Consider the following 22,246-nt stretch of genomic DNA (forward strand, 5'->3'; position numbering starts at 1 on the left):
AATTTGCAGATGATACAAACTAGGAAGGATAATGGAAGATGTAGCTTAGAAATTTAGAATCAGTTGGACAAGATATGCAAATGGTTGCACAATGGTAAATAAAATTTAATGCAGACAAGTCACAAAGGCTACAAAAGAAAACGCCAACAGCATGACATTCTGAAAACGAGTAAAATAGCTATGAATGAAGTTGAGAGGGACCTGGGAGCTTTTGGTGGCCCAATGTTAAATATGCCCAAGCAATGCAGAGCGGCAATCAGCAAAGTTAAAAGTATGCTGAAATGCATAGCCAAAACAGTAAACTATAAATCAGAGGAGATAATGATCAAACTGTAAAGACCACCCTCGAATACTGCAACTAGCTCTAGTTGCCAAGAGACAAGAGAGACATTCAAATATTGGGAGCAGTGGAGAGTAGAGCTACAAGGCTAATATTCAGTGTTTGGGATAAGAGCTAAGAGGAACAACTGGTTAGACTACCAATTTTCAATATGGAGACACCCCAGGGATAACCTTAAATATACATAAGATTGTTATGGACGCAGGAAACCGTGGCCCCAATATTGTTTTAAACTGTGGGAATCTAAGAGGATACATGTTCAAACTAGTAAACGGTCATTTTAAAATTGATAACTGAAACTCATCTGCAGAGGTAGAATATACTTTGAGGAAAAATTCCTGGAATGAACTGCTTGCTACTAATTACATGGGGAGTGGGATAGGTCAAGATCTCTGAATTGTGAAGAAACAATTGGCCTTTCTCCTATAATTAAGCTATAAACTTATATACCTGTACACCATCGTTCACATGACATTAACTAAAGCATAAAGCCAAAAGAAAGCTGAGCAAAAAGGAATTCTAGAGGCAGTGCAAAAAAGCTACACCAAGACAAGTGAAAGTTAGAGTACAGTATATGGTTTTGGATACTCTCGTAATAGCAACCCTCTAAACATTAGATACAACCCATTAGTACAAACAAGGTGAAGTACAAGTCAGTAGCTTTGAAGATAATCACTAAATGTGCTTTTCAGGTTCCCATTGAAAGGTTGTTAGGAAAATGATTAATTTTTTGTACTTTGCTCATCTTGAATTTTGAAGTTTGAATACTTGCTACTTCTAACATCCTGCATCTGAGAGATCTAATTTGCTGTAGAGATAACACAGCAATGATGATAAAGGACAAGAAAACTGTGCACAAAAATGGAAGTAAAATACTGCGGATGCTGGAAATCCAAAACAAAAACAGAAAATGCTGGATAAACTCAACAGGTCTGGCACCATCTGTGGAGAGAAAAAACAGTGAAATCTTGAGCCCATGCTCACCATTTGCAAGCGAGATTGCTGGTGGGGGCTCAAGATCTGGACGTCAGTGGGCAGCATGGTGGCACAGTGGTTAGCACTGCTGCCTCACAGCTCCAGGGACCAGGGTTCGATTTCCTGTTTGGGTCAGTGTCTGTGTGGAGTTTGCACGTTCTCCCAGTGTCTTGCATGGGTTTCCTCCAGGTGCTCCGGTTTCCTCCCACAGTCCAAAGATGCGCAGGTTAGGTGCGTCGGCCACGCTAAATTGCCCCTTAGTATCCCAGGACGCGTAGGCTAGAGGGATTAGCGGAGTCAATGTGTGGGGTTACAGGTATAGGGCCTAGGTGGGTTGATGTCGGTGCAGACTCCTTCTGGAGAAGGAATGGCCTCCCTCTGCATTGTCGGGATTCCATGATTCTAAGCGGCAAGAGTGTGACTTCGGATCTTCTCTGCCTTTCACTGGCGACATCATCAGGTTTACGCCCATAAGGGGCAGAGTGTCACAAGATTTGGAGAGAAAACCGATCGGTTTTTCCTGGAGAGAAAAATGCCAGTTTTCTCGCTAGAAACACCACTCTGCCATTTTTTGTTAAGGTTTCGCCCAACGTTTTGAGTCCATACGAGTCTTCTTCAGAGCAAAACTGTACACAAATGGCTATTTGTGCTAAACTGCAGCTTAATTTCAGACAATCAGATCTTTGATGACTGGGAAATATTCATACTCCCCAACAAGGAAAGGTTATAACAAAAACAGAAAATGCTGCAAATACTCAGCTGGATCTGTGGCAGCTGTGGAGAGAGAAACTGAATCAACGATTCAAGTCAATGACCTTCCATCAGAGCTGAAAGGTCATCGACCCGAAACGTTAACTCTGTTTCTCTCTCTACAGATGCTGCAGACTCTGCTGAGTATTTGCATTATTTTTATTTCAGATTTCGAGCATCCACAAGACCTTGTTTTATAGTGCCAGCCATGTTAGTTGAAAGCATTTTTGCATCAAAGTCATAAAATTCTGGGTTCAAGTTCCACAACAGAAACTGAACTTAAAAATCACTGACACTTCAGTGCAATATTCATGCCACACTCGAGTCATCTTTCGGATCGGGCATTAAACCGAGGCCCCGACTTTCCTCTTAGGTAGACGTAAACAATCACATGGCACGATTTAGAAGAGCAAGGGAGTTATCTCTGGAGTCCTAGCCAATATTTGTCCCACAATTAACATGACAAAAAAAAAATCGGCGTCATAAAAACAGATTCTCTATTTATCATGTTTCTGTTTGTGGGATCGTGCTAAGCACAAATTGGCTGCTGCATTTCCTACATTTAGAGAAAGTATTGTCCAATTGTGGAATCACATCTAATGTTGGACATTGTTCTGAGTTTGTAGCAACAAGAATGGTAATCGCCATTTACAGGATGCTGCCGTCAAGCCAAAAAAACATTCTGCCCATCACATAAATGTGGTATATGAATTTCAGTGCAAGTGTGATACTTGGCTGGCACTATAAACGTAGGTCAAAGACTAGCAGATCATATCAAACCGCATGCCCCAGCCGCAGTTTGCAACAGACAAGGCACAGACCGTACCCAACCAAAACGTTGTCCAACATTAGATGTGATTCCACAATTGGAAAATATTTGCTATATAATCCTCAATGTGCTAAGAATTACACTGACAACCAATTTAAACTAATCAGTCAGGCTCACAATGTGGGACATTTGCATGTACTGGAGCCACATGTGTTAATATACAGGGTTCTATTCTTTGCAGACAGAAAGAACATGTACACACATTGTGCCTGTTTCAGCTAGTTCATCCGCTGGTTCATTCCTCAGGGATGAAGGAATTGGTTCATGCCATCACCAATCATGTGCCTGACTTAAATTTCAAACAATGCCAGGCAGTTAACTGTCACTCACCATCAACTGATGCATTTGAATGTGCTTACCAACCAATCAGCACTCTTCCCATGTGGCATAAAATGCTATTTTCCCCTTATATTGATATTCTTGCAAAGTGTCTTGATGAGTGCAAGATAAAAAGCTTCAGCAACACAAGTTCTATACTACCAAATTATTATTTTGTTTAATGATGAGAAAATAGGAGCAAAGTGATCCAGATATACAGTTCATTAAAATCTAGCACACAGGTTTAAAAAGTAATCACAATTGCTAATAAAATGTTACCCTCTATCTCAAGAAGGAGCAGCTTATAAGAAGGGAGGAACAAGATGTACAATCTTAAAATTAGTGCCAAGCCATTCAGGAATGAAATCAGGAAACAATTTTCCATACAAAGCATTGCAGTTACCTGAAACACTCTGTGGGCCCTGGGTCAATTGGAATTTTCACGGTTGAGATCAACAACTTATCAGGTAAAGGTACCATATAAATATAGAAAATAGGAGGCCATTCGGCCCTTTGAGTCTGCTCTGCTATTCATTATGATCATGGCTGATCATCCAACTCAATACCCTGATCCCACCTTCCCCCCCATCCTTTGATCCACTTTGCCACAAGAGCCTCAACTCAATTATGGAATGCTGAATGACCTACTCCTGTTCCTTTGTTCCTTTAACTAAAACTGACCTAAAATGTGAGGCCAGTCTTGACTGAGTCACAATGTCTTCTGTAGTTGCTGACCCTACACAGTCTCTAAGCTACTTGAAAGTACTGAAGAGCAGCTACTCTGTACAGAATTGTACTCCAGCAAGAAAATCTGGGATAAATCTGCTCTAAACCTTTGAACTCACATGTTTAATTGTGGAGGACCAAGTTTTAACTGTTTCACTGGAAAGCTGCTCTGGACAGTTGTTCTAACCGCCCTGTACAAAGGAAAAAAAAGATCATTCAGAATAAGTGTCAGGAAATTACACATTTCCATGGTACAAAAAAAAAGCAGAATTTGTAAATTTTTAATCATATCATGTTACAACAGCTCAGACCAGCTGGTAAATAATTTTATCTATTACTTTCCATACAATTCACACTCTTTGTCTTCCTTAGCTAGGGCATTTTAAATTCCATCTCTTTACAAAATGTACAAGTAACACCTAGCGACAGGAAACTGACCATTTATGGCTATCCACCTTTTCTCATTATTTTATTATGAACTACACCAAAGCACGAGAATGTGATCGCAAGTAGCTGCTCTACACAGTTTAGAACAAAAATATGTAATATCATCAGGTATTAATTACCACACAAGACATCTGATCTTACCATCTATTGTACACCAGTACAGCCATGGTTGTTGTCGGAGGCAGGCTGCACAGGTCGAGATCAACATGCTTTACACCTGGAGGAACCTTGCTAACACACAGCAGCTCGTTGAGAAGCATATTCAGCACTGGCACATTCAAACTGGTGAAAGATAATTGTACAACTAATAAATTCAATGGGTAACAACTCTGACTCCTAAAAAGATGAACAAGGTAGTTTTAGTTCAAAACATTATTTAAATAGGAGGCCTCACAACGCACATAATTTTTCATAATTACCTTTTCTCCAGCAACTCTAAATCCCACTTCAAGTGTGCAGCTACTTTGAGAGCAAGGAGCTTTAATGTGCGGTTCCTTTTGTTGTCAGTCGGTGGCTGCACTTGGTTCTGCTCATTTACAGACGGTTTGGAGGCCTGCTCCAAAAACTGGTTGATAAGCTGAATTGGCGATGGATCTATTTCAGCAAAAATAATAGTGTTGTAAAGCTTGGAAATAATATGACTAACATATTTTTAAAAAGTTAAAAATTAATGAATTGACTTATGATAAAATCTTTTTGAAGATTTTCTTATGTTTAAAGATGCTGCTGCCAACAGATAACTTGCATGTTTAGAGCTTCCAATTACAAACACACACTTTGATCTTAAAGTGCTGGAGGAAGTTTCACAGGGGTTCATTAAAAATGTCCACAATTTAATTAATTGTAACTACTGGCATATGTTCAAATCAAATTATTTTTATCTACCATCATTCTAGAAAAATACTCAAATGAAATTCTCTTTTACTTTATCCACACAGAGCAACCAAACTTTTCATGAGCTGCCCTGGTTTCCTAGCAAGGGAAAAAAGCCTCCATCCGGTATTACCACAACACAAAGATTATTATTAAAAGCTGCACACAGCATGATCAGTTTGATGGCTGTGTTAGTGCTTCAATGCCTTGTGTTTGTGCCTCACCACACATCATATACACAATATCTTCCAGACCCCAAGGAAGGAAAAAAAAATGCATGTCATTGCCAAGTGGTACCACGTGGTTGTCAACAAAAGAACAGTGCAGGCCTAAGATTAATTCACTCGTTGTACATCAGCAGAGGGAATAAAAATTAAAATAAGGCACAATAATCACCATTTTCCAAAAAAAAATTAATGACAAATCCGTTGGAAGGTTAGGACAGTAGAGGAACACGATCAAATGCAAAGAGATTTAGATGTGCAATGGCAAGTGGCATTTAACTTTGATAATTGTTGTTTGGAGAGCTTTTCTGCTTTACTAGTCAAAAGACCTACAATTTTAAAGGATCTAGGAACCAAACTGTGACCTGAAACTCAAAGGATAATTGGTAATGCTATATCCAAAACTGCTTCAATCTGACCACTGATCTGGTGAGTGCAGGAGGTTCAGAGGGATGAGTGTTCATCATTATCTTGTCCTTTCACTCAAACAGAAAATATTCACAAGGGGGAAAATTCAACTTCAATGAAGTTGAAAAGAGGCTCATCTGTTTGGCTGCCTGTTTTACATCACATCTGACTCTCTTCATTGGTGATTTCAACGGAAAGGTCGGCTGGAGTGCATAACAAGTGTCTGCTCACCAGGGCCGTTTGTGTCCCTGCCAAAATTTCGCCTCCCAAAAATGTACTTCAGCCAGCAAAATCCTTGAAAAAGCTTTAAAAATGTCACTTAATCTAAACCCTGAAAGCATTTAGCAAAAATCATCAGAAGTGCAAAGTGTGAAGCCATGTACCAAACCAACTTTATTCCAAACAAAGTAAACCACTGGGGACAAGCATCTGCAGTACTGAATGCAAAAACTATTTTCGTTAAGTCAAGGTGAGGACCACTTAAGAGTCGTCAAGTGGAACTGCCCTAACCTAGAACCTTCCTCTCAGAGCATTGCTGAAGGGGATAGCAAAGTACTGATGCCTGACCTGTGTGCAGGGATCTTTATACATGGGAGAAAAGTACATCAGTTCAGAGCACAGAACTACGATAAGGTGGTTAAGAAAAGGTGACTTTTCTAACATAAGGTGATCTTTACTTTAAATAAATCTCTCATGCTGCTTTTTTTAAATGTTAAACTTAAAGTTGAAGTGTAGAAACGAGCACCCCATTTCCAATCTTCCTTCCCTTTCCAACTCCTTGGCCAAGCTGTAACTCTGAAATCTGTGCCCAACTTTCCCCATGAACCTTTTCAATTAGGTTTCCACCCTTATCCCAGCACTGCAACATTCCTTATAAAAGTCATAAGTAACATTGTCATTGATCATGGTGCATTTTCCCTATTTGTTTTCCTCAGCCTTTCGACAAGGTTGAGCACCCCCCCCCCCCCCCCCCCCCACTACAAAACCTCTCCCCTGCTGTCCAACTCTGAGACTGCTCTCGCTCACATTCACTCTCACAAACACAATTATAGACAGGGTGTCTCAAACAATGATTTATCTTCCTGATCTTGCACCATTAATTTTGGTGACTCCAAGGATCCACCCTTGTCCCCCTTATCTTTGTCATCCACATGCTGCTCCTTCACATCATTCAAAAGTATTGGATCAATTTTCACTGGTAGGCCAATGACACCTAGCTTTATCTCCCCATCATCTCTCATGATCCTTCCTGCTGCCAGGTTTTCAGACCATCAGCTGAATATAAAGACGTCTGGTTATTGTTTTTGGCATTGCTTTAAATTCTGTACATTGCCACCGATTCCGTGTCCATCCAGACACTGACCCTGCTTCAGGCAGACAGGTTTCATTCTCAGCATCTCATTCAACTTTGAACCCATATCATCCCACTCATGAAAACCACCTACTTCCGCCTCAATAACATTACCAACCTTTAGCTCTGATTTCAAGCATTTGTTCCTGCTATTCTTTTTCATCCCAGTCTGTCACCTCCAGACTTGACTATTTTAAATGTTTTCTAGGTCAATCACCCATGCCCTGTAACGCTCATTCAAAATTCTGCAGCTGGTGTGCTGTACTGCAATAGGTCTTGTTTACCTGTCACCTTAATCTACGTTGCCTCCTGTTCCAACTTCCACAGCACAAAGCCAAGCTACCCACAAAGCGCTGAACCTCTCCACCTTTTTACTCTATCTTTCCTCCTTTAAAACCCTCCATATCTAACACCTTTTTGGTGTTCATTTTTGTCCAATTACACCTCTATCGTGCTCCTTGAGATGTTCTTCTACATTGAAGGGGCTAAAGGTGCAAGCTATATACCAGAATTGCTACTTGAAATAATGTCCAGGGGTTTGAAGACTAAGGATGAGGTAGGTTCCAAGTCACAAAATAGGAAACTACATTTCTTGTTCCTGGCTACCATGGCGCTCTCAATCTCTCGAAGAGGCCCACACAAGTCATTGAGGAAAAAACTCCACTGCTTGTCTTAGGAATAGATTGATTTAATGTCAGTCACTCCTTTTTACACTACCCCTCATATTGCTATTAAGACACTACTTAAGGCAACACAAAACACTTTTTTATGTGCGCCTCTGGTGCTATCAGCATTGCCAAATTGAGGCAATTATAGGCATTATCACTACACACTAAATGAAGCACAAGAGAGAAGCTTGTAGAGGCATTCTGCATTGTATCTATTACCTGCACTTGTTGCGTATAGAAGCTCTTAGCCCTTTTTCTTTCCTCTCAGGACTGCTCAGACTTCTGCTGGTTCTGCAGTACTAGTAGCCCTGCAGTACCTTGCCCAAAGGCTATTCTGCATGTTTGACCCTGGACAATATCAGCATACCAATCACGGATGGTATAACTGTCCATTCTTGTCCTCGCCCTGACATCTAAATACAGTCATAATCCAGCAGCAAGCATTCAACCGTATTCAGGTACAGAAATTCTGGCCGAGGAGACCAAGTGTACTAATCCTAATGGAGACCCCAGCTTAGATCTGTAAAAACACAACAACAAGTCTACAACTTTCTGGTTTCTAAAGCTTAAATGGTGAATTAGATGGCATCTTTTATGCAAATATATTACATTCCTTATTGAGGTCTAGAGTGGGAGCATCTTAAATAACTAAATGTCTTCTGAACTGAATTTGATTAAATTGATGATTCAGAATTTGTTGACTCACAACATGGGCATTGCATATCTGCTCAAGAAGCAACAAACTACAAGCTGTGAACATAGTTTTGAAAACTTGCAGTCACCTTTGGTGGGCAATGATTTCAGTGTACAATTCCATTTTTAAATCAAAGGAAGATGAATTGAGGGGAAATTCAGATCTCCAAGGAATCATTAAATGGAGAAAAAAATAATATTTTTAAATTTTAGACAATGTTTACCGCTCTCATAGGTCTCATAGTTTTCTGCTAAGTCGGTAACAACTTGTGCCTTTTTTTCCTAAAAGCTACTAAAAGATTTAATTAAAAGACATCAGTTTGTTTTGTGAGTTTTCTTTCTAATATATTACTGTTGAGCAGTTCAGATATTATGATTCCGGTTTCATTTATCAAAAAAAAGACACAATGATAGTCATATCATTGGCAGCATGACTGCCGTAACAGCACTTGATGACTGACAGAACAAAATGACAGCAATTACTGGAACACTTGCTTTCTGTAAGTAGGAACTGTAAACTGCCTGGCAAAATCTTTGAGGCAGAATGCCAGAACATACCAGGATAAGACTTCTGCAGATGTTTTTCGAGCAATCCCTCATCCAACAAGAACTCAAACCAAATCGTCTGAGGCGGTGTGCAGGGTCGGCTGGAGGTCACTGCCTCACGATCTGCTGCTTCTGCACTCATTCTGTTCCGGCCTAATCCTGAAAATGAGAGAAAATTAAAACTGAGGCAAAATTTAAGTTTCCTCTCCGTCGCCCAATAAAAATAACTCTTTTTTTATGGTTTTCCGTCATGAACAATGCTGTCAAAACATGTCCACTGCTCATATTGCTTCACAACACCCAAACACTTATTTCTTGGGCTAGGATTACCAATCATCCCAATTTTGACAGGAATCTCCAGATATTAATGGTTTCTATTTTGAGCATTGCCATGGGCAACTGGAGAGAAAAGTTTCTTCGGAGATGGCTTATCTTTTGCTGCACATTATTTTATTTAGATAGAGAACAGGGCTGACATTTTTAACTAGTAAGGAGTCTAACAACACCAGGTTAAAGTCCAACAGGTTTATTTGGTAGCAAACACCACTTTCGTTTGCTACCAAATAAACCTGTTGGACTTTAACCTGGTGTTGTTAGACTCCTTACTGTGTTTACCCCAGTCCAACGCTGGCATCTCCACATCATTTTTAACTAGCGCAGCAGCCAACTGGCTGTTTGTTGCTGCACCGTATCTACTTGATAACACTTCTCGAAGTTTGTAATTTGGGTTGAATCAGAGGCTGCTTCCTGGCATGCTGAGAATACATGGAGCAGTTCAACATGTGGGAGCATGGAGAGTGCAGTAAGAGCCGAGTACAAGCTTGGAGTTTGGTAAATTGGAGAGTTCGAGAGTTCTTCTCACTCTTTGAACTGGTTCTCACTTGACCACAGGGAAAGGAGTTAGCTATTTGGTGAGAATCTGTAGGTGGGTAAGTTCTACAAACTTGAAGTTAGTAAAATATATAAAAAGCACCATGGATAAGTAAATAATTTAATTAAGTAATTGTTTAAAAACACATCAAGATAGAAACGAGAAGCAGGAGTAGACTATTCAGCCCTTTGAGCCTGCTCTGCCATTAATTTTGATCATGGCTGATCATCGAATTCAATATTCTGATCCTCCCTCACCCCCATCCCTTGATCCCTTTAGCCCCAAGAGCTATGTCTAATTTCTTCTTGAACTCGGACGTTTTTTGTCCTCAACTACTTTCCGTGGTAGTGAATTCCACACATTCATCACGCTCTGGGGGAAGAGATTTCTCCTCACCTCAGTTCTAAAACGTTTATCCCTTATCCTCAAGCTTTGACCCCTAGTTCTGGACTCCCCCATCATTGGGAACATTCTTTCTGAATCTACCCTGTCAGATGGTAATGGACAGTGATGTGTCAAGGCTGCAATATGTGGGAGTGCCTGGATAACATTGTGATCCAGAGCAAATACATCTGCAATGTGGTTGTGGCTTGAGGAACTTTGGCTCAGAGTGACTGAGCTGCTGACTCTGACACATCAGGGAGGGGGAAAATTACCTGAATGTTTTGTACCAGGAGGAAGTCACAGCTCTTAGCTTAGGGCCTTCTGATTTGGTCAGGGAGAGGAGAGTGACTGCAAATGAAGCAGGTAAGGGGATCTAGAGAGCAGGAATGCCGGGGTCAACCTGTGCAATTGTCCAATATGGTTGAGGTTCTCACTGCTTGTTTGGATGAGTAGGGGTTGCAGGATGGATGGGCTGATTGGATTATTACCTGAGCCACGTGCCAATTCCTATAGGACAAATAAGATTAGAAAAATGAAAGTGTGGGAGAAGTGGGTCCCAGTTCATGAGATACTGGCACCAGTACTGGGAAAAGTGGGATCTGTACCATTAGGATGGTCTATGCCTGAAGCGTGCTAGGGCTGATGTTTCAGCAAATCGCATAACTTTGGGAAAAACAGAGAATTTTAAACTGAATAGTGGAGGCAAAGGATGAAATTCGGGAAGATGTGGTACACGAAAGACTACAGACAAGGCAAGAGAGAATGGTATTAATATGGAAAATGATAAAGAGACCATGGCAGGCAGGAACAGAGAGTATAAATTTAAGTAAGGCTAGATTCTACAAAAGTAATAAAAAGGATAAAACTAAAAGGTGGCATAGTGGTTAGCACTGCTGCCTCACAGCGCCAGGGACCTGGGTTTGATTCAAGTCACAGGTGTGGAGTTTGCTCATTCTCCTCGTGTCTCCATGGTTTTCCTCTGGGTGCTCCAGTTTCCTCCCACTGTCCAAAGATGTGCAGGTTAGGTAGATTGGCCATGCTAAATTGCCCCTTAGTGTCCCAAGATGTATAGGTTAGGGGGTAAAAAAAAGGGGTTGTGGGGATACGGCCTGGGTAAGATGCTCTGTCGGAAAGTTGTAGACTTGATAGGCTGATTGGCCTCCTTCCACACTGTAGGGATTCTATGATTCTAAAGACTATCTAAAAACGTAGCATTTGAAACAAAATGGATGAACTGATTGCACAAATAGAAATAAATAAGAATGATCTGAAAGCCATTACAGAGACATGGTTACAGGATGACATAGATTGAGACCTGACCAGAATATTGAGGGATATGTAACATTTAGGAAAGACAGGGAGTTAAGAAAAGGTGGAGAAGTGGCTCTGTCAATTAATGATGGTATTGGCACATGAGGGATTACCTAAATTCAGAAAATCAAGATGTAGCAGCAGTTTGGGTTGAGGTGAGAAATGATAAAGGCAAGAAGCCACCTGTGAGTGGTGTTCAAACCCCCTAATTGTAATTATACGATGGAACAGAGTATGAAAGGAGAGATAACTGGAGCTTGTCAGAAAGGTACAGTGGTGACCATAGGGGATTTTAATCTATATATGATTGGAAAAAAATCAGATGGGCAAAGATAACATAGATGAGGAATTCATAGAATGTTTTTGGGATAGTTTCTCAGAGCAGCATATTGTGGAGCCAACTAGAGGGCAGCCTATAGTAGACCTGGTATTATCAAGCTAGAATTAACTGATATTATACTGAAGGCACCCTTAAGTAGCAGCAATCCTATTACAATTGAATTTTACATTCAGTTTGAGAAGGGGAAGAGTATGTCCAAGACTAGTATTTTAAACTTAAATAAAAGCAATAGTGAGGGCATAAAAACAGAGCTACATCACATGAGCTGGCAAATGTGCTTAAGGGATAGACTGATAGAGGTTCCGTGGCAGACACTAACGGATATTTCAGAATACACAGAACAGATACATTCCAATGAGAAAGAACTCCAAAGAGAGGGTCTGTTATCTGTGGTTAACTAAAAAAGTGAAAGATAGTATTAAAGTTAAAGAAAAGTCATGGATTTGCATAAAGATGAGTGGCAGGTCAGAAGATTGGAAAGGATAACAAAAATATCGATAGAGGGAAAAACTAGACTACAAGGGAAAGCTAAGTAGTAATACAAGGTTTGATATTTAGATACCTATGGAAACTCTTACTAAGAAAAGAGTTAAGTCAGTGTTGGTCCTACAGAAAATACACCTGGGGAATTGATAACGGAGAGCAGGGCTATGGCAGGTGAATTAAACAAGTATTTTGCATTGGTCTTCACTACAGAAAACACAAGTAACATCCCATAATTAGCTGCAAATCAGGAAATGGAAGGGAGGGAAGAATTCAGGAAAATTACAATCACCTGGGATGCCGCATTGAACAAATTGTTGGGTCTGCAGGCTGGCAAATCCCCGGTTCTGGATGGACTGCACTCTAAGGTGTTGAAAGTGGCGGCTAAGTTTTCAAAATATTCTTTCGTGGGATGTGGGTGTCGCTGGCTTGGCCATTATTTATTGCCCATCCCTAATTGCCCTTGAGGGGGCATTTAAGAGTCAACCACATTACAATGTTGTTCTGGAGTCACATGTAGGCCAGACCAAGTAAGGACAGCAGAGTCCCTTCGCAAAAGGACATGAGTGAACCAGATGGAGTTTTACGACAATCGACAATGGTTTCGTAGTCACCATTAGACACTTAATTCCAGATTATTTATTGAATTCAAATTTCACCATCTGCCACAGTGGGATTTGAACTCAGGTCTCTGGAGCATTACCTTGGGTCTCTTGAATACTATCCCTCCCCTATAGTTGATGCATTGGTCTCAATTTTCCAAAATTCCCTCGATTCGGGGAAGGGTCCATTAGATTGCAAGATAGCAAATGTAACTCCTTTATTCAAAATGGACAGAGCCAGAAAGCAGGAAACTACGGGCCAGTTAGCCTAACATGTCATAGGTAAAATGCTAGAAGCCATTATTAAAGGTGCTATAGTAGGACACTTGGAAAAATTCAAGGCAATCAGGCAGAGTCAACATGGTTTTAAAGCTTTTGCTTTCATAAAACTAAGATAAGGAGAATTTTTTCCACTCAGAGGGTCATAGGTCTTCAGAACTTTCTTCCACAAAAGACAGTGGAAGCAGAATCTTTGACTATTCTTTAGACAGGTTGATTAACAAGGGGATGAAAAGTTATCAGGCATAGGCAGGGATGTGGGGTTGAGGTTACAAAGAACAAAGAACAGTACAGCACAGGAAACAGGCCCTTTGGCCCTCCAAGCCTGTGCCGCTCCATGGTCCAACTAGACCAATCGTTTGTATCCCTCCATTCCCAGGCTGCTCATGTGACTATCCAGGTAAGTCTTAAACGATGTCAGCGTGCCTGCCTCCACCACCCTACTTGGCAGCGCATTCCAGGCCCCCACCACCCTCTGTGTAAAAAACGTCCCTCTGATATCGGAGTTATACTTCGCCCCTCTCACCTTGAGCCCGTGACCCCTCGTGATCGTCACCTCCGACCTGGGAAAAAGCTTCCCACTGTTCACCCTATCTATACCCTTCATAATCTTGTACACCTCTATTAGATCTCCCCTCATTCTCCGTCTTTCCAGGGAGAACAACCCCAGTTTACCCAATCTCTCGTCATAGCTAAGACCCTCCATACCAGGCAACATCCTGGTAAACCTTCTCTGCACTCTCTCTAACGCCTCCACGTCCTTCTGGTAGTGCGGCGACCAGAACTGGACGCAGTACTCCAAATGTGGCCTAACCAGTGTTCTATACAGCTGCATCATCAGACTCCAGCTTTTATACTCTATACCCTGTCCTATAAAGGCAAGCATACCATATGCCTTCTTCACCACCTTCTCCACCTGTGCTGCCACCTTCAAGGATTTGTGGACTTGCACACCTAGGTCCCTCTGTGTTTCTATACTCCTGATGACTCTGCCATTTATTGTATAACTCCTCCCTACATTATTTCTTCCAAAATGCATCACTTCGCATTTATCCGGATTAAACTCCATCTGTTACCTCTCCGCCCAATTTTCCAGCCTATCTATATCCTGCTGTATTGCCCGACAATGCTCTTCGCTATCCGCAAGTCCAGCCATCTTCGTGTCATCCGCAAACTTGCTGAATACACCAGTTACACCTTCTTCCAAATCATTTATATATATCACAAATAGCAGAGGTCCCAGTACAGAGCCCTGCGGAACACCACTGGTCACAGACCTCCAGCCGGAAAAAGACCCTTCGACCACTACCCTCTGTCTCCTATGGCCAAGCCAGTTCTCCACCCATCTAGCCACTTCTCCTTGTATCCCATGAGCCTTAACCTTCTTAACCAACCTGCCATGTGGGACTTTGTCAAATGCCTTACTGAAATCCATATAGACGACATCCATGGCCCTTCCTTCATCAACCGTTTTTGTCACTTCCTCAAAAAACTCCACCAAATTTGTAAGGCACGACCTCCCTCTTACAAAACCATGCTGTCTGTCACTAATGAGATTGTTCTGTTCTAAATGCACATACATCCTGTCTCTACAACCAGATCAGCCCTGAACCTATTGAATGGCAGGGCAGGTTCGAGGGGCTGAGCCACTTGATCCTAGTTCATATGTTCATACGAAAGAGTTGGGACTGGTATGGAGGCAAAGGAATTCATAATGAGGGAGGGGATTTTTGCAAAGACCTGAGCCAGGAGCATTTGCAGCTTCTTGAAGGTAAAGAAAAACTCTGCTCAGTGACAAAAAAGGTGCAGAGCTGCTACCCTCTGCTTTTATATCTGGCTGCAATAATGTCGTATGTTTTGGTGTGGAGATGCTGGCATTGGACTGGGCACAGTAAGAAGTCTCACAACACCAGTTTAAAGTCCAACAGGTTTATTTGGTATCACAAGTTTTCGGAGCGCTGCTCCTTCATCGGGTGAGTGAAGAGTTGAGTTCACAAACACGGCATATATAGACAGAGACTCAATTACAAGGTTGTTTTGGAACCCATAAATACAAGACATTATATTGGCATCGTTACAATTTTAAAATTCCAGAGAAAAAATATCAGGGCAAAAAAGTATTTGTTCATTTACTTTGAACAGTTTTGCTTATCAGTTATAAAAACATTGGAGAATCTTTGGGGTAAAAAGTCTAGAATCAGCCAATGGAGTAATCATAGAAACCCTACAGTGCAGAAAGAGGCCATTTGGCCCATCGAGTCTGCACCGACCACAATCCCACCCAGGCCCTACCCCCATATCCCTACATATTTACCAGCTAATCCCTCTAACCTACGCATCTCAGGACTCCAAGGGGCAATTTTTAGCATGGCCAATCAACCTAACCCGCACATCTTTGGACTGTGGGAGGAAACCGGAGCACCCAGAGGAAACCCACGCAGACACGAGGAGAATGTGCAAACTCCACACAGACAGTGACCCAAGCCGGGAATCGAACCCAGGTCCCTGGAGCTGTGAAGCAGCAGTGCTAACCACTGTGATGAGACTGCCTGCTTTCTAATCGTCCAATTGGCTGGGTATGGAAGTGAGGCATAAGGATGGAAGCGTCAGATGGGGAAGTGGTGGGAGACGGCAGGTGATAAAACCTCCAGGGAAAAGTCTAACCAGTATTGACAACCCAATTCACAATAATCATTTTGTTTAACCACCCTCACCCATCAGCCACCACAAATTGCTCTCTCTCAGGAAATATGAATAGAAAATGCTGGAAAAACTCACCAGGTCTGGAGTGTGTTAATTGGCCATAACTTCCAACTAGCATTGAAAGGCAAATCACTGGGGGGGGTGAGGTTTATTTCTTATAACTTTTTCGAGTATATTATTAACGCAACCCTGGCAGAACCATTCAAAGTTAGTGATTTAAATCGCTTCATCAGATGGTTACCAGTACAGTGCAATTGTCCAGGGGAAGTTAGCGTTTCTGGAAAATTGCCACCTAAACCCTTACTTGGGAACTTACGAGATGGATTCCCCAGCGCATTGAAGGTATCTTTGGATCCCCCTATTCAGGCGCTAGGGAGCCAGGGTGTTATGGGCCAATTTTGCAGGTTGGAGACTCTGCCTGCTGCCAGACTTGGAGTATTTTCAGCATTTTGTGTTTTATTTTACAGCTCCAGCATCCACAGTGTGTTACTTTTATACTCCATATAACGAAGTGATTTGAATCACAGATAAAATTAGGTGGATTTGGTCTAGCTGCTGGAGGTCAATGCATTAGAACAACAACTTGCATTTATAAAGCACTTAAACATTGGAAAAAAGCCCAAAAATTATTGCTTCACAAACAAGAGTGAACTTTAGTACTGAAACCCATACCACTAACATCAAATTTCCTGCTCATTAGAATGCAACCAAACGTAACATGGGAGTAAACTAGCATAAACAATCTGGGCCTAAGGAAAGCATGGAATTCACATCATAAATTTCTTTGACTACGAAAATTAAAGTTTCAACTGATCTAGACATCACTCATGCAAATGTCTAGAGAAGTCTGCAACCAGCAAGCTTAATGTTTAATGTGACTTCTGCATTAAAAACGCAATTGAAACAGTGCAGACTTCAAGGATAAAATTTAAAATGCTTAAAAATGTCAATCAAGAAAAATTATTATTTCCTGAAAACCTGGTTATAATTTGAAGAGAGTCTCTCAGCAAATGCAACTGCAGGAAAATCACTTATAAGGTTCAGTAACCTGAGAGGCAGGGCTATTACCATGGACAGAAATGTATTTGGGAGGCGAGATTGATATTGGGGAGGCGATGGCCTAGTGGTATTATTGATGGACTATTAATCCAAAAACTCAGCTAATGTTCTGGGATCCGGGTTCGAATACCGCCATGGCAGATGGTGGAATTTAAATTCCATTTTTAAAAAAATCAGGAATTAGAAATCTACTGATGACCTTGAAACAATTGTCAGAAAAACCCATCTGGTTAACTAATGTCTTTTAGGGAAGGAAATCTACCGCCCTTATATGGTCTGGCCTACATGTGACTCCAGAGCCACAGCAATGTGGTTGACTCTCGGCTGCTCTCTGAAATGGCCCATCAAGCCATTCAGTTCAAGGGCAACTAGGGAAGGACAATAAATGCTGGCCAGCTAGCAATGCCCATGTCCCACAAATGAATTTAAAAAATGACTAAAATTGAAGAATATGGATGTGGTTTATGTACACAAATTGCCAAAATGCCTTGATATTTTAAGTTGGGTATTGGCTTGGCATCCACATTCTGTCTTTGGGGGCAAATAACAGCAATGTTGGGAATTCCAAGTGATCACTTCTAAAGAAAGCACTTGTCCTTAGGCAGGGAACAGTCTGCTCCAATATGCTTAAGTGCGCCATCTAATGGGCATTTCTGTCGTGACACTGGCAGGGCTGAACAGCAGTATCTTTTTTCCATAGAATGCCTACAGTGTAGAAGGAGGCCATTCGGCCCATCAGGTCTGTGCCAACTCTCCGAAAAACCATCTCACCCAGGCCCGCCCCATCCCAGTAACCCTGCGCATTTACCCTGGCTAATCCACCTAACCTGCACATATTTGGACTACTGGAGGAAACTGGAACACCTGGAGTAATCCCACAGACACGGGGAGAACATGCAGACTCCACACACAGTCACCCAAGGCTACAATCGAACCCAGATCCCCAACACTGAGGAAACAGTGCTAACCACTGTGCTACCGCGCTGTGGATGCATTGGAATCAATGCATTATATAAAAAGGAGGAAATCTGGAAGGTACAAGTAATTGAAATAGAGAATCCAGAAAATATATCACGTGGAAAATTTTCACCGACAATCTCATTAAAATGATATTGAGTAAACGTCATAATATGGGATGTTGATGGAGAATGACATGAACCTCCACATGGTACAAACATAATTTGTAAACAAATTGCGTTTAATTATTTTTTTTACACTTGTGTGTGTCACCCGAGAATTGAATCCAAGTAGCAAGAATGGGAATCTTGCATAATATCACTACAAGAAGAAGTTTAACAACACCAGGTTAAAGTCCACTAAATATCACTACACCAGTGGTGCAAGACTAACCATGGCATAAGCCTGGGTGTTATTGTGTTCAAGCCCTGAGGCAAGAATGTTACCAACTGAGCCATGGGCTGGCACATAGATGGCAGCGACCTCTGGAAGCTGACTGTTTAGAAGGGCAAAGGAAAGGATGAAAAGTAACAATGAAACTCAGCTGACCGAGGACCCAGGAAAAACAGAGACCAGCGGAATTTGCACCTTCTCAGCCAATGCCTTCCTCTGGAGCAAATGCAGCAGAGACTGGCGTGCTGGAATGGAGCACTTGGGTCACACTGATGCCTATCACTGAGTTTAACACCATGATGCAAACCATCATCTTTGGAGACAGAAGCTGGCACAGATTTTAAATTTTTTAGTTAAAAATAGCTAGGTCTTGAGTTCTATATTTATTGGGTGGGATTTAATGTTGCAAGAAAAGGCCTTTTGTTTGGTAATTTACTTCAGAGATTGCAACTGTGACAAGGAACGCAGCAAACTTCCACCCCAGTTAGAGATGGGTTCTGTTGAAGGGTCATTTAGACCCAAAACATTAACTCTGTTTCTCTCGCCAGATGCAGCCAGATTTGATGGGTTCATCCAGCATTTTCTGTTTTTGTTTCAAACTTCCTGCATCTGCAGTGTTTTTCTTTTAATAGAGATGGGTGGGTATAATACAATGGAATTTGTTTCCAAATAGAAATTAATAGAAAGATGTCATAATTATCATATTTTGAAACTTCAAGTATCCATCCTTATGACACGAGATTAAATTTATTGTTCAGTAACCATTATGTGCATATTTATTATGGATGACTAGTCTAATTGTGATGGAGTACTCTTCTTTTGGGCTGTGACTCTGGATGGAATTTTCCAGCATTTCCTATTCTTGAGAGTCATAGTATAAGACTTTGAAGATGTTAATGCACTGCTCCTGAATGCTGTATCATCTTGCAATGTATCAGAGTGACCTCTGATCAATGGTATTGATAGCATTCTTGAAATCAATGGAGTTGATAAGTGGTTTCTGATACTCTAGGCTCTGCTCCGAGATGTTCCAAAGGGTAAAAGCTCTGCTGTGCCATCCCTAAAACTTTATGATGGCTATTGTCTGTTAAGGAAGAACGTGCTGCCCAGGTACTGACAGCAAATGTTATGCCCCCAGTTGTTGCAGTTGCTGAGGTTCACCCTCTTTGGAAGTGGGGATAATTGTCACGCTGGATGTCACCCAGGACATCCTCCGCAGTACAGATGTTGTGTTTTGCCATGTTTCAACAGCTCTGCCGCTATCTCACGATTCCAGGTGCCTTGTTGTTCTTCAGCCTCTTGCATGGCCCCTTTGGACCTCAAATCTGGGAATTTCGCTGAGGTATAGTGCTGTTATCAAACTCAAACGTGGAACTGGGGCTGGTAGGGGATCTCCCCAAAGTGTTGCACCCAGCTCACCTCCTGCACTTGCCCTTGACTGGTACAGTGGTGTTACTTCTTGCACCATTCATCTCCTGTACGATCCTGTAAAGCTTCTTGTAACTTTCCGATTTGCTACTTCTTGTGCCTCCCTGCTTTTTAACTCCTTGTTTACTTCTCCTGCAGCTCTTCATGGTTTTATCCTCTGGAGGTCCCCAGCGACACAGATGTAATTCTTCAGCCAATTCGATTCACTATGTAATTTCAAAAAACAGCTGAAGGTACTTGATACCGCAAATGGATGTGGACCCTGATAACATTCTGGCAACAGTACTGAAGACTTTTCCTCTAGAATTTGTCCCTAACTAAGCTGTTCCAGTACAGCTACAACATTGACATGGAGACCTCTTTCACCCTGTTGTTGTGAAACTTCTTACTGAGCTACAACATCTACCGGGCAATGTGGAAAATTACCCAAATTTGTCCTGGATACAAAGATCAGGACAAATCCAACCCAGCCAGTTACCATCCCATCAGTCTACTCTCGATCAGTAAAGTAATGAAAGGTGTCAACAACAGCACTTTCAAGTGGCAGTTGCTTAGCAAAAGCCTGCTCACGGACACTCAGTTTGGGTTCCGTCAACTCCTGATCTCAATATAGCCTTGGTTCAAATGAGGACAAGCTGAACGCCAGAGGTGAGGTGAGGTAATGTTCTTGATATCATGGCAGCATCTGACTGAGTGCGGCATCAAGGAACCCTAGCAAAATTGGAGTCAAGGGGAATAAAGGGGGAAACTCTCCATTAGTTGGAGTCATACATGGCGCAAAGGAAGATGACTGTGGTTATTGGAGGCCAATCATCTCAGCTCCAAGACACCACTGTAGGAGTTCCTCAGAGTAGTGTCCCAGGCTTAACCATCTTTAGGTGCTGCATCATTGACCTTCCTTCCATCATAAGGTCAGAAGCAGGAATGCCTGCCGATGATTGCACAATGTTCACTACCATTCCTGACTCATCAGATACTGAAATAGTCCATATCCAAATGCAACAAGACCTGGATAATATCAGACTCAGGCTGACAAATGGCAAGTAACATTTGGGACACAAGTGCCAGCCAATGACCATCTCCAACAAGAGAGAATCCAACCATCACCCCTTATATTCAGTGGTATTACCATCGTTGAACCCCCCCCACTGACATCTGGGAGGGTTATCACTGACTAGAAATTGAACTGGACTATCCATATAAATACTGTGGCTACAAAAGCAGGTCAGAAGTTAGAAATCCTGCAGCGAATAACACACCTCCTGACTACCCAAAGCCTGTCCACCAGCCACAAGTATGATGGAACACTCTTCCCTTTCCTGGATGCATGCAGCACCAACCACTCAAGAAGCTCAACACTATCCAGGATGAAGCAACCCGCTTGATTAGCATCCCTTCCACAAATATTCAGTCCCTCCACCATCAATGGCCAGTACTAGCAGTACTACAATGGACTGGAAGAATTCACCAAGCCTCCTTAGACAGTACCTCCCAAACCTGTGACCCACTATTATCTAGAAGGGCAAGAGCATCTGCCTAGCCAGAAACACCCACATCCCATGAATGGTTTTTTAAAAAAATCAGTACTATTTGGCAAATTCTCAGATACTAAAGTGGTCCGTGCCCATATGCATTGAGACCTGGACAACATTATTGTTTGAACTGATAGGTTGCAAGTAACATTCACAAGACACATGTCCCGAGGCATGGTACATTGGGGAAACTATGCAGACGCTGCGACAACGGATGAATGAACACCGCTCGACAATCACCAGGCAAGACTGTTCTCTTCCTGTTGGGGAGCACTTCAGCGGTCACGGGCATTCGGCCTCTGATATTCGGGTAAGCGTTCTTCAAGGCGGCCTTCGCGACACACGACAGCGCAGAGTCGCTGAGCAGAAACTGATAGCCAAGTTCCGCACACACAAGGACGGCCTCAACCGGGATATTGGGTTTATGTCACACTATTTGTAACTCCCACAGTTGCGTGGACCTGCAGAGTTTCACTGGCTGTCTTGTCTGGAGACAATACACATCTTTTTAGCCTGTCTTGATGCTCTCTCCACTCCCATTGTTTTGTTTCTTAAAGACTGGATTAGTTGTAAGTATTCGCATTCCAACCATTATTCATGTAAATTGAGTCTGTGTCTTTATAAGTTCTGTTTGTGAACAGAATTCCCACTCACCTGAAGAAGGGGCTTAGAGCCTCGAAAGCTTGTGTGGCTTTTGCTACCAAATAAACCTGTTGGACTTTAACCTGGTGTTGTTAAACTTCTTACTGTGTTTAC

The 22,246-nt window shown here is 41.9% G+C and overlaps 1 protein-coding gene across 10 annotated transcripts in view; it reads right to left on the bottom strand.

Moving 5' to 3' along the window:
- The window catches only part of ints8 (integrator complex subunit 8), an 88,601-nt gene that overhangs the window by 59,627 nt on the left and 6,728 nt on the right, over nt 1-22,246 (bottom strand). For 9 of the 10 annotated variants that reach the window (XR_013498305.1, XR_013498304.1, XM_078215947.1 and 6 more), the window contains exons 2-5: nt 9,161-9,307; nt 4,805-4,979; nt 4,527-4,667; nt 4,058-4,129 (exon numbers count right to left, since the gene is read on the bottom strand). Coding sequence is in view for 8 of the 10 variants with exons in the window: in XM_078215947.1 (XP_078072073.1) it covers nt 4,058-4,129; nt 4,527-4,667; nt 4,805-4,979; nt 9,161-9,290 (518 nt within the window). In the remaining 2 variants the exon portion in view is untranslated. Of the gene's footprint in view, nt 1-4,057; nt 4,130-4,526; nt 4,668-4,804; nt 4,980-9,160; nt 9,308-18,530; nt 18,550-22,246 lie in introns of those variants that run through there. The other variant, XM_078215944.1, reaches the window with a different exon arrangement.

The sequence above is a fragment of the Mustelus asterias genome, chromosome 7 (genome assembly GCF_964213995.1).
Source record: "Mustelus asterias chromosome 7, sMusAst1.hap1.1, whole genome shotgun sequence".
NCBI classification, from domain to species: domain Eukaryota; kingdom Metazoa; phylum Chordata; class Chondrichthyes; order Carcharhiniformes; family Triakidae; genus Mustelus; species Mustelus asterias.